Here is a 17,473-nt window from a genome sequence, read left to right as displayed (position 1 = left end):
GGTTCTACCTTACTCGTGTATCGGCCTAATCATATATGCCCATAGTTTTGTTTTTATATGACTGTTTCATTATAGAGTTCATGGGCGTGTGATGTTGGACGCAATCAAATTTGAAATGAAAGAAGACAGGTTAGTGTTCGTACTGCTTTAATAATTTGGTTCTGGCGCCAAGGCTGAGATGTTAGCAGTATTCAATTGAACGATGAAAGTTTTACTATTCAATGTATTCTTCTTTTGTTTATTATTATTATCTTTAATATTTTGTTCGTGTAGTCTGCATTTGTTTTGATGTTAATTTATTCTGTTTTGTGTTTTATCTGATATAAGGCGACCTTGTTGAGAGCGGAGTACCTACATGGCACAGAGAGTGTACCAAGTATGTACTTCGTTTTATACTTGTGATTAAATTCTAGGGTTATATCTCGAATTTTTGCTGCTCAGATTATAATATGATTATGATAATACAAGATATATATAATTATGATCTATGAAAATTTTAAGATAAAAGCAAATATGCTATTACTTTCGATTGACAATGACGTCGGATACTAGACTTGTATAGCTTATAACGATTCCAACCATAGGCGTTGTGTTCTCTAAACGGGACTCGCTTTGTTATTGCAAAACACGAAGGCATGCTAATTTAAATTCAGCATGAAAGGGATAATGAGGGTGGAGGGGACGGCCTGACGCCAGTCGCCTGCGATCTGTCACTCAGCTATGCGATTGTGAAGATCACATGACAAACTGGCGGCGACCTGCTCACGTTGAACTGCCATAACAGATAATGAGATGCTCATGAAGTACATACACTCAACGACAATAAAATCGTGCAAATTAGGGTCGACTATACTGCCCTCGTAGCTAAAGCATTTGCATGTCGGTAACTTTCGAGATATTGTCACCTAAAAAAATATCAATTAATTTGAATTTGCTGAATAATTCGAAAACTAAATAAGATATAAAACCCGATTATAGGCGGTTGTAGATCTCAGTTCGCTGATCCCAGATATGTAAATAACAAAATTTTAACTTTAAAATTTAACTGCGTCCTTGGTCGAACGGTTACCATGCCGGACGAGGTCTCAGGTTCGATTCCCGGGCCGGTAGAAATATTTGTATGGCCTACATTTATTTCTCTCTTGAGTTTGGGTGTAATTTGTGGTTGTCTATGTGTATCCATGGCACCCGCGACACAGGGTTTCCCTAGTGCGGGGCTATGTTGAGTGTGTGCGTTATTGTCATAATTTTGCTGAAATGTCGATAACGTTAGTTATGTTCAGGAGGGCAGCTTGTGTAATAAATAGAGCTAAAGTTTAGGCTAGAGAAATCATTAATGCCCGATTAAATTTAAATATATATTTTTTTTATATATTTAAACATGATTAATTTGTTATCTGCCAAATTGTTAAAAGCCGTGACTGTTCCCAATTATATGTTCATATTCTTATTCGAAGCAGCGACTTGCTCGGAAATATTATCAAAATAAAAAACCTGGATATTTAAAAAAAAGATAGAAGCTAAAATTGCTAATTAGCGTAACTAAACATAAAAGATGAGGACGCCAACAAAAAGGACCACGTTTGTTAACCGGCAATCTCTTTTGGGCGTCGAATTTTAATTTGCCAAAATTGGAGCTATTGTACATGAGGGAGATGGGTGCGCAATTTACGAAAACCCGACTGGGGAAGCGAGGGAGAAGCCTCGCACTTTACCATGGCACATTAATTAAGCGAGCGGAATCTACATACTGCGGGCCACAACTACGTACAGAGCCCACTGGTGGCAAGAGCGTAGATTTACGACTCGTTCGACCACCATCTATCGGATAAACTAATTGCAGTGCAGGGCTATTGTTTCTAAACACTAGGCAAAAATAAAGCTTGCCAAAGTGCTACCCGCTGATTGTCCGTGATCGGACAATTCGAATATAGAATTCGGATGTTCTTCGTTCTCAGCAAAGACGACAAAAATACTATATATTAAAACGTCTATGATGTACATAGAGGTAAGCGCGTGATTTTTGCCTGTGAATACTTTTTGTTAATTAAAGACTCGTTAAAAATTACCAGCTATTGCAAAGCAATGAAAACGAGCCACAAGGGTTGCACAATACTATACGATACTCACACGGCCATGTCGCCGCAATGGCCGCCGGCGGCGTACACGTCACTCGTCACTCGCTTACGGCAATCTACGAACACTGCTGCTACTACTACCCTTACCCATGCCAGGATATTTCAACATTATTCCCCATTGTAACGGTTTGGCTTAGTACTCCGGTTAAACGATTATAATTTCCTTTTGTGGAAATGTTGTGCGAAACTATTAAATCTCCATTTTAATTTTGACTTAATTATTTTTGCCATGAAAATATTTTAAGATTGGCATCAACTATAAAAGAATCGTGTCTACGACAAAACATTGTTTCAAAAGATTTACCTACCAAGATAAAAGCGTGAATGATTCGAAGCGCGTTCGCTTTAATCCCTGAAAATGAAGCAGAAGTCAACTTGTCTCGATTCACTTTCATCTCGATCTATTCTATGGCTGCGGAGCTATCTCACGACAAAAATAATTATAAGCCGGAGGCGGTACGTAAAGCCCAAGGTACTCCGCTAAGCCACTACAATTCGTTTGCGGCGGCAATGAGCGGCTTGTAAATCAAAGGGATTCTACATAATTAAGCTCATAATTAATGTAAAGACTCCTTTATTTATAGGCGCAGTCATTCTTAAAATTGCTCCCGTTTTGATAAGGCGACCTTAAGAGGATGTGATCAACACATGTAACATGTTAATGGACGCCGATAATGAAGTGTTTGGATTGAAAACTATTAAACGTTGTTGGACTATTAAATTATTTTGTAGGGCTGCAGTTAAACTAATTTGAAAATAACATGGTAGATTTAATTTGTCAAATATAAAAAACTTAGTTATTTAAATACGTATTTGCCGTAACATGTTTCCTTAAAAGCATAAATATTACCAAATATCATAGTAAGGCAGGATTAATTTCATATGAAAGCAGAAAATCTAATATGTGACGCTGATTTACAACTGTGGCGTCTAATATTTTTTTCTTAAGTGCATTAATGACACAGAGGAGCAGTTCTTCATTGAGCCCCAGAGCGTCAGGCAGCGTCGCTTTTAAATTATGCCCGCCACCGCAGCAGGACTGACTAGTTCCCTATTAATTTGTTTATATTAGAGCCGTTCACTTGCGCAGTCAATCACGATTGTCGTCAACCACCCGATATACGATTTGTTTTCGAAAGATCTTAACCGTGTTTTGGTTATTTCTGTACAATTGAAGCTTTTAAATTTAGTGTCGCCTCAACTCTCCGGAGACGCTCTAAACATTTGTCTCAGAATATTTATCGCTGCGGCTCGTGGAGTATATCATCCGGCCGCTATTGTGGCAATCGATCAGAAGCCGCGCAGCCCCGGCTAAATTGATTATTTATTCAAGCTTAGTTAAATCTTTGAGAGCGGTCGCGTTATTTTAGACTAAAGAGGCAGGAAGTAGTTAAATGCGTATTTGAAATAAATGTGTGGAGAGCCGCGTCGACACTCTGTTCTTGTGGCAAATTTCGACTTGGGGTGATATGATACATGTATACTTGTCTACGGTTTGAAGTGCACAATTATATATTATTGAACTTACACTAATGATTTACATGTACATATTAACGTATATAATTTAGATGCAACATAATGAGTACAAATTTATATATTTACCAGTTCTTTAATTGCTAACAATAAAAGGTGAAACCACATTAATTTAAAGTTTGCGTCTGCAGAACATAAATTTAGTCGTAGAAGGGTCGGGAAAGGGTAGCTCATAATTGTCTTGTTAAGCTTGTTATCCTATCACAATATCACTAGATAAACTACAACAAGAGTCCTCGAACCGGAACAATACAACAAACTAATGAGCAGCACTAAACTTATGAACCATATTGTAGGGATCATTCCCAACACAAAACGTTACACGTTCAACTCTATTAGAACTAAAACTCGAACATGTCCCTTTGTAATTATATGTATTACGTACTTGAAGATACTCCCGTGTAAAACACAACACGGGAGAGGGCCCCAGCCGCATGACCTCCCGGGGCAAACGGGGATAAGTACACGCCGCACTCGGGTGGAAATATAAAACATGTTCATTATTTTAAGGCTAATTGGGAGAGGCCGCTTGCAGCAGAGTAGGTGCGAGCCCGCCGCCAGCCCACGGCTGTACCGAATTCGAGAGAAATATAACTGCCTCGTTACGCTACAAATGCGAATATATGTATATATAGACACTGTTTCTGCATTAAGCTGAAGTACTACATGAGCTCAGTTATGTTTGTTTACGATGTACACATGATACATAAGACGCCGTGGCGTATAAAGCTTTTGTAATCAGTGAATTCTTTGAAGTCATTAATACAGTTTTATACAGGCAACTGTAATAAATTCTCTGAATTTCGTTATTATTTCATAAATTTTTTCTTAACATTGAAAATAATAATAGGTGGGCAAGTTTAGAAAGGATTTATTCTCATCTTTTGATGATCCCAGCTCGAGGCGTGTAAGTTGTTGTGAAACTTTTATATTTTGTTGCCGATTCGAGCGTTGTTTTACTGAAAAACTTCTCTTTATAGGATGAAATACAAAAGAAGTTCAGAGTATAACCCTTGCATTAAAAGATACTTTATGAAAATCTTTTAATTACGAAAATTGAAGGGTTCGGATAGGAAACTTTCTAGAACAACGCCCAACGTTGTTTACCTATATAGAAACTGAAATTACGTTTGATCATTATTACTACATTATTTTAAAAGCCAACACCACCAATGCTGCCTTCAATGGGAGTAACAATCCTCATCACAAATTCCAATCAATAAACCCTTTAGGGACATGTAATACCCGCTAAAACGTGCTCCCTTCCAATTTCGCTTCTAATTCAAACCACGGGATGGCAATGCCTGCAAGCAGCGAGCTGCGCTCAAGCAGTGCGGAACCATAGGCGGGTGATAGTTAATCACTATTCGCATCTGTGATGAAGTGTTGCTCGATTGTAATTACTTCGTGTGTTGATTTAAGCGTTATCACGACGCGAGCGAGGGATCCGCGCCCGGCCGGCCCTGCTCTCCGGTTTATTGAATTTATTCCTCCAGAGATACTTTATACAATTACTGGCCAGCGCGAAGGTGCCGCCACGGGAACCTATTAAAATATGGGAGATAAGATCAAATTTTTAGTGCAGACGAGGTGGGCTGGGCGCCATATAAACAAGAATCGGTTGCCGGCTACTTCCAGCCCTCACTCGCTCTTTCGTTTATAGTTATTTACAATTGTTTCTAATTATGAATTGATCAAACATTTAATACAATATTGTTTGTAATTATCTTGAGATGTTTTATTTTATTTGTAATTTGTACTTTAATTGGCCTCTGATCATACCGTTCTTGTGGTAATCTTGTTAAACACTCGAGTATTTTTTGAATTAATTAGAAAGTAACTGTCAAGTTTTGACTTCGTTGTTAATTGTGTTCATTTAAAAGACTAATTCATTAAAATAACAGATCAGCTTGAATACCAAATTGGAGGCGTGAAAACATGAAAACGATGTGTAGAGCAGAAGCAGCGGATGCTTTGTTATATAATATTATCACTAATCAATACTAATTACTAATATCCTGTTAATCTTAATATTATTATTCTATTTACGATTAAACTGCTAATACAAAGGTTATACATACATAACGGAGTTCATGGCATAACCTATTTCGCCGTACAAAGCTGTTCTAACAGGCTATGAGCTTTTGGTACTATACAAGTAATTAAAATAGGTCGTACGTGTGTGCGTCACAACAACAAAGCACGTACAATGCGTTCACGACTTTAACCTTAGGATTATAAAGGCAACGCACTAACAGGTGAAATAGAAATAGTTGACTCTAACTGAAGTAACCGTCACAATACAAGGTCAAGATCACGTCACGCTTGACACTTAAGATTTAAGTTCAACTCTTTATCGCTTGCAATAACAACGGTCCAAAGTTCAGCTTGATGTGCTTTTGGCTGAACAAAATGTTGAAATAATGACAAAGCATGGACAATTGAGCCACATAAATGAAACTGGAGTTAGTATGCGAAAAACAACTTTATTGAAGATATAACCTTTGGCAGTGAATTATTCTGCCAAAAATTATTTTAACGTGTTAACTTATCAAAATACGAATCTTTAGAATCGAAGCCACTAGCTTAAGAAAATTGTCGTTTATTAGTTATCTATGTAACAAAGTTTCAGAAAGGTTCCGTTTCTGGTTTTCAAGCATTGATTTCTGTTTTAAATCATTTCAGTTGTGTCGATAGAGTGTCAATGGCAGGATTTTATGTGTTTGATATCCTGATAAAAGCTAAGAGTAGTGGCATGCCAGTGGCTAGCTATAGAGCTACTATTCAACTGCCATTGCAAGTTGATGTTCTGCTCTTCAACAGCGAGTCGAAGGCGTAGTCTACCAAATATTTGACGTTTCTTTCGAAGGTTTTACTTATAATTTAATATGAATACTAAATTCCAGATTAAACGAGATAAAAATTAAGCTACGCATAGTAATTTCCATTGTAGCTTTAGTCAAGTAGTAAGGCAACATCGATCGTTAGTGATTAAATGAATGAGTGCCATCACTGCTATCTCCAGAGCAATCTACTGAGACTCAACTGCCATTGCAACTTGATTTTAACAGAATAACAAATATCAATGGAATAACACCGGTCAGTAGTTTCAAGAAAAATCGTAAACTTGCAGCCCAACAAGTATATAAAAAATAATTATACCTGACATGTCCATTAAAATTGAAATTCTAATTCTAATGCCCGTAACGCATACTGTCTGGTATAAATAACAATGGTGTATTTAATTTCTGAATATATATGTTATTGAACTCCAAATAAATATATAACAACTGGCGACGATGATGTGACCTTCTAGGACGTATTACAGGACGGTTCTGAAAGACCAAAACAGCATTTGCCTCCAGAAGCCAATCGAAAAACTACAGCCAAATTGACAAAGAAGCTACCGCTATCTACTGGGGTCTTAAGAAGTTTTTCCATTATTGTTACACAAAAAAAAATTTGTCGTCACAGATCACAAGCCCTTTACTGCTATTTTTCACCCGCACAATGAATACCATGCGCTTGATCCATTACGCTCAATTTCTATCTGGATTTGATTACACGATAGAATCAAGATTCCCTGTTGAAAAGTCTCCAGAAAATTACATATACAGAAATACTGTATTTCAGCACCAAATATCACATGAAATATAAGTCCTAAAAACATTAAAGACGAAACACAGAATGACACTGAAGTACAACCTTGATTTTTTTTACGCAGTTACTACATACGCCGATAAAGCCTTTATTCCCGGAGATAGAGTCCTGCAGATCGATTCAGAACCTTACGGTAACTCTGTTGTCAACCGATTGGATATCGTACGATTTCTTTTAATTTTTATTCACAATAACCGAATCGAACGTCAAACTGTCGTATTCGAAACCGAACCGAAATGACGTCACACTCGTACAATTACTCGTACTTCTCGAACGGCAAAAGCTACAAACGTTACTCAGACCACAATTAACGAGTGAAAGTTACCGAACGTCCTATTGTTTACAAAGCAAGAAGGTAATATGAAAATATCTTATCATTTTAAATATAATCTGGATTTTGTTAAATTTTATTAATTTATTTTAATGCGAGACTAATGCATTCCTATATTTTTAAAGTCTAGGCCTTTAAAGTCTCAAAAATGTATATAAAAGGATTTCATTTTTATTATAATCTATATTCGCCGACTAACTCCATAAACGTTGTTGGTTAACGATATCGTATCCGAATCCGAATCGAAAGTTTTCATTCGAATGTTCTGAATAGCTCGGTAAGCGCTGAAATCGTGGTGGACGACTGACATGTCCATTCAAAATCTAATTCTAATGCCCGTAACCATATAGATACTGGATAGTATAAATAAGTATGATGTATTTCATTTCCGAATGTATATAATATTTAACTCTACATAAATACATAAACATATATCCTATATGGTAGTTACAACTTACAACATTTTGAACATCGCGCTGCTATCAGGGTACCTACAATGAACACATGACGGAGGACCATATTTGAGGACTTCTTGGTGAAAGTGATATGACGTATGCTCTCAAATCTCGCAAAACTAAGTATTACTACGTTCTTTGTCATGACTTTGTATAATTTTGATTGAAATATACCTACTATTGATTTGGAATATAATGTTCCCTTTTTGTCTTTAAATAAAGAGAAACTCGAAAATTTGTACGTATTTTAATGACAACGTGGAAATTTCTTTTTGCAGGGTAACAAAGTTTTTGCATGTTTTTATTATAGAATTAGAAAATGATTTTGATAACCAAGAAACAAAAATCGTATTTAGTAAATCACTTGTAAGATTAGGAATTGGATGATCTGATATTAGCACTCTACTTGGACGTAGTATTTTATATCCACACTACGAAATGGCTAACTCTGTCCTAAACACGTAATACTATGGAAACGGATGGACAGAGTTTCACAAGGATCAGCCCGTATAATGAGAACTATTATACATTTCGATAAAGGCTACCACAATACTCATCAATGTTCTTATTTGTGAAACAGTCGTTAGAAAGATTTACGCGTCGATGCTAAGAGACGGGTTAAATGCAACAATCAATTCAGCAAACTAAATTAAATGGTGAAATGAGCTTTGGTTTTGAACCTGTACATTAAGAAATTACAATACGAACAAAGCTATATTTTAATTTTTTATTGAATTGATATTCAAATATTTTTCGTGAAATTACTCTACTAGTTTGTTATAATTATTAATACAAAGATCGAACACTCGGAAAAAATTCCTTCGATCCGGCCGGATTCGAACCGACGTCTTCTAGCTTACCGTGTCAGATGCTATACCAACTAAGCCACGGAACGAACTAGCGGACCTCACGAATTTCTCTATGTGGTTGCGGCGTGTCTTTGTATTTGGTTTTTCAACGACTTTTTAGTCGTAGCGCCATCTATGAGAAATCTATGAAAGATTTATCGCCCAGTTAGTACCTTTACAGCTACCAGTCCTGACGAGAGATGTAGCTATTCGCTGTATTTTTAAATTTCCGGAAGATTCCGGCCGGATCGAAGGAATTTTTTCTGAGTGTTCGATCTTTGCATTAATAATTATAACAAACTAGTGGAGTAATTTCACAAAAAATAATTGAATATCAATTCACTAAAAATTTTAAATACATACATATTAATTTGAACAAGAAATGATACGTGTTTCTAAAATTCAAAAACACTTTTTAACGGCGATGACAGCTGCCAAAGAACTCGGTTATAACTATATATTAGTACAGTCAAGAGCACGTCAAGCTTGACACTTTGTACTTTGGACCGTTCTTATTGTCAGGGGCATAGAGTTGGATTTCAATCTTATCAAGCTTGACGTGCTCTTAACCCTGTACATCTTATTTTTGAACATTACATCTAAACAGTTAACATTTCACTGTGACTACAGCACATTGAAAACCATTGACTTTAGGCTTCACGCAAACGTGTCTTGTGTTGCATACAAACACCCGGCAACTGGAGGCGAATGCAATATTTTCATACCATTGAGAAATCGACACAGTCGCCTGTTGCGGCAGTCGGATACTGTCGGCGGTTGCAACAACCGTAATTTGTATGAAAAAAATATCTAGCTGCCGGTTGCTTGTATCCAACACAAGACACATGTTTGCGCGGCGTCTTAATCAAGTTAGTCTATCAAAATACTTGATGGAATCAATCACAACATGATTATATTTATTACTTAAAATGGTTGCTGCAATCATTGTGGGCTCAGAACATGTTACAAGGAAACAAGTTACATGATCACCTCAAACAACATCTTGTTTATTTCAATCACATTTTTTTTTCAATAGGTATAATGTAACCTCGGTGACGATAGTCGTTTATTATATTTCCTTCTACGACATTATTATTTACCTTATAAATAATAAATTTCGTTTTTGTAATATAATTTTATACAAATCTTAGTTAATATAAAAAATCCTTCTTTCCAACTGAATTCGAACCACCGTAGCCCACGGTGAGGTAACAGACACTGATTCGATTCCAGTTGGATCGAAGAAATTTTTCTTTGTGTTTATTCGTCCTTTGTATCAATAATAATAACAAACCATTGGAAATTTTCACAAAAAATATATGAATATCAAAGTAGTAACCACATCGTGATATTGAATAAACTAAGTATTATTCTTATTCTATTTGGTAATATAGAGATAGCATATACACAGGTTTATCTTGCGCTTTTAACAACTGGGCACAAAATCAAATCTATTCGACACGTCAATTCAATATATAAATTCGAGTAGCCCTCGTCTTACTAACGTTTTAAGACAAAATCTTAAACATCAAATTTTGTATTTGCTACTGTATTACATTATTTACATATTAACTATTACAACTATATATTACTACAAAAACATCAGATTTCACTATAGGTGTATTATATTTGCTTATACTTCAAGTAAATGGATCATTATCCACTATATGTGTTTTACTTGGAGCCATTGCTCCTTAAAGGTAAAAAATCGTTAATTTTTGTTTTTACTTACTATTACATTTTTTTAAATATACTACAGTACTGGAATTGAAACTGTTTGCATTACTTTCAAGACACGAGCAGGTTTTTTGTCTCTTAAATTTCTTTTACTTATATAAAGAATATTCATTAAAATTAATTTAATTTAATGACTAGTTAACGTTAAGTCAAAGTCTCTTTATTCACATTTGTTCTGTTGTTGGATAGACGCATTATTAAAGTAGGACCTACCGAGAAAGTAGACCTCTCGGGAAAGTAGACCTATCGGGAAAGTAGACCTATCGGGAAAGTGGACCGATCAGGAAAATAGACTAATAGCGGAAGTTGACCGATCGGGAAAGTAGACTAATAGCGAAAGTGGACCGATCGGGGAAGTAGACCGATTGTACCGATTACTAATTACTAATCACTACGATACGATTACTACGACCAGAAGTTCAGCATACTACTATTGATGTGCCTGAACCAATAATAACATTATCTTTAAACAAATTTCCTATTATACGTCTTCCTTTGTTTAGTCTTTTATTATTTCATCACAATTTTTGAAAAAAGCACTATGTATGCCTCGGCGTGAACACGCATTATTTTACTCGTATTAATACGACGTAACTCATACTCGTCCAGCAATCCCTTACTTCATAATGCAGATTTTTTCAAATCCGCTGTGACCATGATCATTCATGCACAAAAAACATTAAAAATCATAAACCAACATTCAAAATCATTTGAAAGCAAGATTTGCTTTAGTATTTGACAGTTAATTAACTCAACCCCGCTTGCCTAAGTGGCGACCTCTGTCGCCGCAGATATTACTAGACACCTTCATTCAGTTCAATGAATGAGCGCTGTTTCCGTAAAGTCTGCCTAGTTAATTTAATTTCACCGCGTATAACTATGTTTTGCTGTTTGAAGTATTTGTTTTGTCAGTATTTATTTTTAATGTGAAATATACAAGCTTTTCCACAATTTTAAATGATGGCCGACGATGTTAAGTGAAATAATTCCCAAGCACATTTTAGTAAACCTCTCGGTTCTATTTTTTTCCTCAAAGAATTAGTATTATGTGTACTGGTACGAGATTAATGATGTAGCTGCCAACGTAAATTAAGTTCTCTGCAAGAATTTAATAAGGCCTTGTCAGGCGAAACTTTGGAATTTATATAATTTACTAAGTATAAAGGAAGTCGCCTAATCTTGTAATAACTTGTTATAAGCGTTGTAACCTCATATTAAGCCGAACAACGAAATCAGAATAATTTTATTCTTTCAAACGCACACAAATTATATACTATAAACGATGGCCTCTTCTAAAAACCTACCCATCTATGGCCACACTATTAGTAACAATTCCCTAACACTACCGAATAAGTTTCAATTAACTTAAGTTGTTTTCGCTACCGCTGTTGAATTGGCCCAATGAAGCCCAAGTAATTTTGCATAAATGCCCGCCAGCTGTTTACAATAATCGATGATATGTTTTTATTTTACAAGTCACAGTTTCAATTTATTGATATTCATTCTGGGTCGGACAATTTATTTGTATCGATAATGCTTCAAAGACTTCTGTTTATTTTTGCCACGGGGATGATGACGGGTTTACGATGGTTCAACTGTGCCATCATAATATATTGACGTTCAGTTAATTACTGCTAATGAACCATTTTACATGTGCACCGAAGCCCCTAGTCTCTTACATATTAAAATGCTGCTCATTGATAAATCTGTGCAGTGTTAACTGTGAACAGACGTGGCGCGGAAAAGAATACAATGGAATAAAATAAACATGAGTTAAGTTACTTATTGTTTCCTCGTTGAGCCCATTCTGATCTGTAACTTTGTTTTTTATTGTGGTCTCCAAATCCTGTTCAAACGTAACCTCTGGAGCATTGACTCGGGGCTTAGTCGGACGCATTGTGTTGGCGCACTAACCGACGACAGTCACTTGAGAACAGTTTTTCACATCCCGGTGAGATAAGTGCATTTGCTTGTCGCGACACGGCGCGCCGCGGTGCTCGCCTCGCATGGCCCGCCAGGCCGCTTGGCCGCCTCAATGGGTGCGCCTTCTTTATTTATATACGCCCTTCTGTAATTAACGATAGTAAAAAGAAACACATATGTCTTTTGATTTATATGACATTAAGCTTTCTTTGTTTGGTTTGTTTAAAAAAATCTATGTAATTATATATAGTTTTTTAAGAATTTCTATCTCTGGTGTTTTATTCAAAGTATACAAACGATTTGATTGTCAATCGAAGAGCAGTAATGGTTATAATGTTTCCACATACAGTTATGTTCAATCAGATTCTTTATACAAAGTGTTTTGAAATTCACCTTAAATCTAATAATAGACAGTGCGGCTACATTGTTTAAACTTGCGTTACACTGACAGTAATGTGCTTAGGTACCTACAGTCATCAGCATTGTGAGGTGGCCTATCTTGTACGTGCCATCTCTTTTTTATAAACTGGCTTGATGAAGCTATTTAATTTTTAATACTCACAAATATTTCTGTGTAAAAAAATTTGATTAATTAATTGCCCGGACAAGACCAATAAACACATTCGAGCAAGTAACATTTCATAAAAAAGGATCTACACGACTAACACGATAATGTGAATGCAAACAAATAGAATGACGAGGGAACGAAAATTGAACGGAGCGTTGATAAAATAAGAGAATTCAGGAGTAGAACGTGAGGAATGAGACATCGACGCAAGAGTGCAGAGGCGGTGGAGCAGCTGACACCTGTCATCACGCAATTTATTAGTCGCTCCAAAATAACAGAGTCAGTGAACGTTCAAACAAAATGAAGAGACAACGCTCTATTAACGACACATCCTCGGCCTGCACCCGTGCCTGTTAGCGAACAGACACGCAATTAAATTCATAATATTTACCAAAAACTTATTTCGGAAATGACTTTAATTATGTATATATAATATGAGCAATATACTCATTATGGATACTTTGGAATTTTAAGCCTTTTAGTGCACAATTAAAACTGCTATAAGTTTTATGACTGTTAATGAATGGTTCCTTAAAAACGGCTTATGTTTTGTAAATAGTTGCTGTATCTTAATTCGTGTTATGTTTATTTTGAATTATCGATTAAAGATAAATTGAATAGCGTTAGTTTCCTGTGAAGAATGTTGTTAAATTGTGTTTTCGTCTTTTGAAGCGATGAAGGGAGAACTGGAAACCTAATAAGAGTAATGAATTGTTTTGGTTGTAATTTATACTGATGTTTCGAGTTAAGTTTCGAAAGAGTGTACATATTTACAGGGTGACCACTATTATCTACAATATTCAAAATAACGACATTTGGAATAAACTAAATCAATATCTTATATACCAATTTCATCCATTTCAATTAGACGTTCCATACACGGTGGACCTTAAAAACCTCAAATTTCATAATGAAAAACAATTTCTTCGAGGTTTTCTAAATCTTTGATAGTTTTGAGTTTTTAATCTAATCTAAATAATATTTACCTGGACAGATACAAGCTAATAGCATACATTATAAGCTTAAATAAAGTAGTTATATCGTTCACTTAACTTATAATAAATAAGTAATACCTTTATAAGTTAAGAGAACGATATAAATACCTTTGTAATTATTATATTATATTATCCCTACTATAAGTACTCCCTGTATTACGCAACAATAAATCAATATACGTATACGTAAAGTGCCGTAGGTATCGTATCTCTATGCTGGTCCTGTTGCAGTGTTCTGCCGCTTAATAACTGTCGACGAATATTTGCGTCACCACAGCCGCAGTGCTTTCCATAATAAATTACCTCTTATTTTAGAAATCCTCATTCACAACAGTCCTCATACACATGTGAGGATATCACTCGTGTGTCATCTACATTTTTCTGAATTGACACTTGTCGACTAATTATTTAATGTTGTAGCATTTTGTGATTGAGATAAAGAGTCCTTGCTTGTCAGGAATTTATTAACAAGCGAAACAAAATCCGAATCGAGGCCATATGAGTGTGTGTGTGCGGGTGTTGTTTAGATAGGTTTGAAATCAAATCTGCTTACGTGAAGCGGTTAATAAGTAATCTCTTTTGACTATTTTCAATTTCAACATAATACTGGCAAATTTTTTAGTCAGTAAATTTTTTTTGTCAAGTTAGAGCTATACTTGTTTATCACGTTTCGCTTTACATGGACATGTTGGAAAAATGCGACGGTATCTATGTACTTGGGAAAATGTTAAAAATTATCAATACTTTTTTTCACACTAAGACCCTATGCACACGGCGTGTTTTACATATACGCGCCGCAGATGTGCTGTACTCGCGCGTAGGTACGTAGGTATCGCGCATTTTGCTAAAAGATAGTTTGAATTTTAGTTTTGTTTGTTAATTTCCGTTAGTTTTTAGAAATGAAGCACTTACATGAAATTCTAAGTGTAAACTCCAGTGGAGTATATAAACTTCTTGCTTGCAACGCGATGTTTGCGCGCGTTTGAATCGATTCACTACAGCGCGTCCTCGGCGCGTATACGCGCAGTAGGGTTAGCACGATAGCCCGCGACTATAGAAACGCGAGATGTTGCTGGGAGTATAGCAGTATCTAGCGTTTTATGTCGCTCTCGTACAAGTTGCGCCCTATTGTGCTACAGATGACGCGCATTTACAGCGCCGTAAACGCGCGTTGGTGAAATGCGCGTTGTCGGCGTGTATAAAATACGCCGTATGCTTGGTCGTAGGCTTTAATATCCCTTTCTAACAAAAGTGTATTTCCCTTACAGATAATTAACATTGAAAAAAAGTAGCCATGGTCGTCTTTTATTTCATACATAGGTAGATTACTTTTCAGCCACCTCTCGTGTTTGTTCTTTGTACATAATTATAAATTATCAATTATATTGATATCAAGAGAGGTGAAAAAGGTTTCGCAATTGAATATTTTGCTCTAGGTATATCAACACAGCATACCTAGTCGTAGGAAATGAAACTATTTTTCCGGATTTAAATCGCGTATATTTGTTTTTTCAAACAAACCGACGTTTCGTGCCCTTTACAGGACCCATGGTCACGGTTGACACGGTCATGGGACCTGTAAAGGGCTCGAAACGTCGGTTTATTTGAAAAAACAAATATACGCGATTTAAAAATCATTTAGAACTCATTATATGTAACAATCACGAAAGCCTAAGAACTCGATATACCTAGTCGTAATTTCAATAAACAGATTTATTGAATGTGAATTATCGGTCGCGGAGGTGGGCAAGGCGTACGGTCGCACAGTTATTACCCGGCCTCATCTTTGTACACGCATGGGCCACAGCACTGATGGGATATTAAGGTTATTACCAACGGCGAAATTGGCCGAGCGACCGCTGAGGAAGCTGCCCACCGAGACCTATTAGCGGTATTACATATTTCATATGATCTTCCATCGATCGACGATTATGGGTGTATTAAAACGCCGTCGAACCGTCTCCCGATCATGGGAATATGCACAAGCATCGCTTTTATCTACGTTTTTTACAATTTAGTAGGTAATTCGGTACTCACAAGAGCGTCTGAGGCGTACATTATGGGTAGTACTCCGAAACTTTAGAGAATTTCGACTTTTTTACGCTTTTTGTGGAACCGTGAGAGCGGAACATCGATTCATAATTTGTTACTCTATACTAATTATTTAGTTATAAACAAACTTCGTATTTTATTCATATGTCCATCCTTTGCAAATTTGCCAAATACGCTTTGCAGAAACCAAATTCACATTGGGCAATTTACTATAATTTTAATATTAGCCAAGCTATTAGGCATTTTGGTTTAACGCCTTTCCCGGCGCGAGGGCCGTTAATGGTGCTATGTGTATTTATGTGCCACGTAAAGTAATTTTAGCAATATTCATATTGCGTTCAGGCTTTTGGTAGAAGTTTAGATTTTACTGTTGTAAAATAAAATTAATTCGACTAACAAGTGGCTTCTTTTGTTTCAGGATCCTTTTACGGTAAGTGCCGCAGTACCGCATAGGACATCCACGCTAACAGCTTGAAATAACGACTAGCTGTGAACATAAATGTACGTTTGTTTTAAATTGCTATCAAGTACGACAACCAGTATTCGGAATGGAATGCTGAACTTGACACGACTTCACAACAATATAATGTTAGTGTTAATTGCTTTTTACAATTCTTTGTTTTTTTCCGGTCCGATTTGCTGTTTCTGGTCATCTGTTCGGGAATAATCAGGGTGTAAGTAATATTTGTTTATATACTTTTAATTTCAAAGACAATAGCGATGTTAATGAATAATAATTATGTAACTTTGATTTCCCTGTCAATAGTTGAAAACTCGTTAACTTCTACAGGTTTTAAACAAAGTGCAAATATTTCATAGGATGATTTTTATTATAGATATATTATAATGACCTATTCGCAAATTACGTTGACATTGTGTGAATAATGATAATATTTCTATAGTAGACATAGGAAAGTACGTGTAAATGGGTTGCCATTTACATGTCCCACTGCCGGGCACGGGTCTCCGAGAGGAACTCTCGGGCGAGATTTTTGGCCTTAGTCCGCCACGCTGGTTTAATGCGGATTGGGGACTTCACGCGTTTTTCGAGGGTTGTGAACTTTCTTCCGCGTGTAGGTTTCACAATGTTTTCCTCCACCAAAGATCTCATATAAAATTTCAAATTAAATTTCGCACATAAATTCTGAAAAGTCACAAGTGCGAATCCGGATTGGAACCCATGGCCTCTGCTTGAGAGGCGGTAAGTCAAACCACAGCTGTTTTCAATATACA

The 17,473-nt window shown here is 36.1% G+C and overlaps 1 protein-coding gene across 1 annotated transcript in view; it reads left to right on the top strand.

Moving 5' to 3' along the window:
- The window catches only part of LOC113240636, a 31,756-nt gene extending 15,041 nt beyond the window's left edge, over positions 1-16,715 (top strand). The window contains exon 5 of the mRNA XM_026477987.1: positions 16,659-16,715. Within this exon, the coding sequence (XP_026333772.1) occupies positions 16,659-16,715 (57 nt within the window). The remainder of the gene's footprint in view (positions 1-16,658) is intronic.
- The last annotated feature ends 758 nt before the right edge of the window (positions 16,716-17,473 follow it).

The sequence above is a fragment of the Hyposmocoma kahamanoa genome, unplaced genomic scaffold (assembly GCF_003589595.1).
Source record: "Hyposmocoma kahamanoa isolate Upper Pololo Valley unplaced genomic scaffold, ASM358959v1 100021, whole genome shotgun sequence".
In the NCBI taxonomy this organism is placed as follows: domain Eukaryota; kingdom Metazoa; phylum Arthropoda; class Insecta; order Lepidoptera; family Cosmopterigidae; genus Hyposmocoma; species Hyposmocoma kahamanoa.
This window is presented reverse-complemented; position numbering and strand designations above follow the sequence as displayed.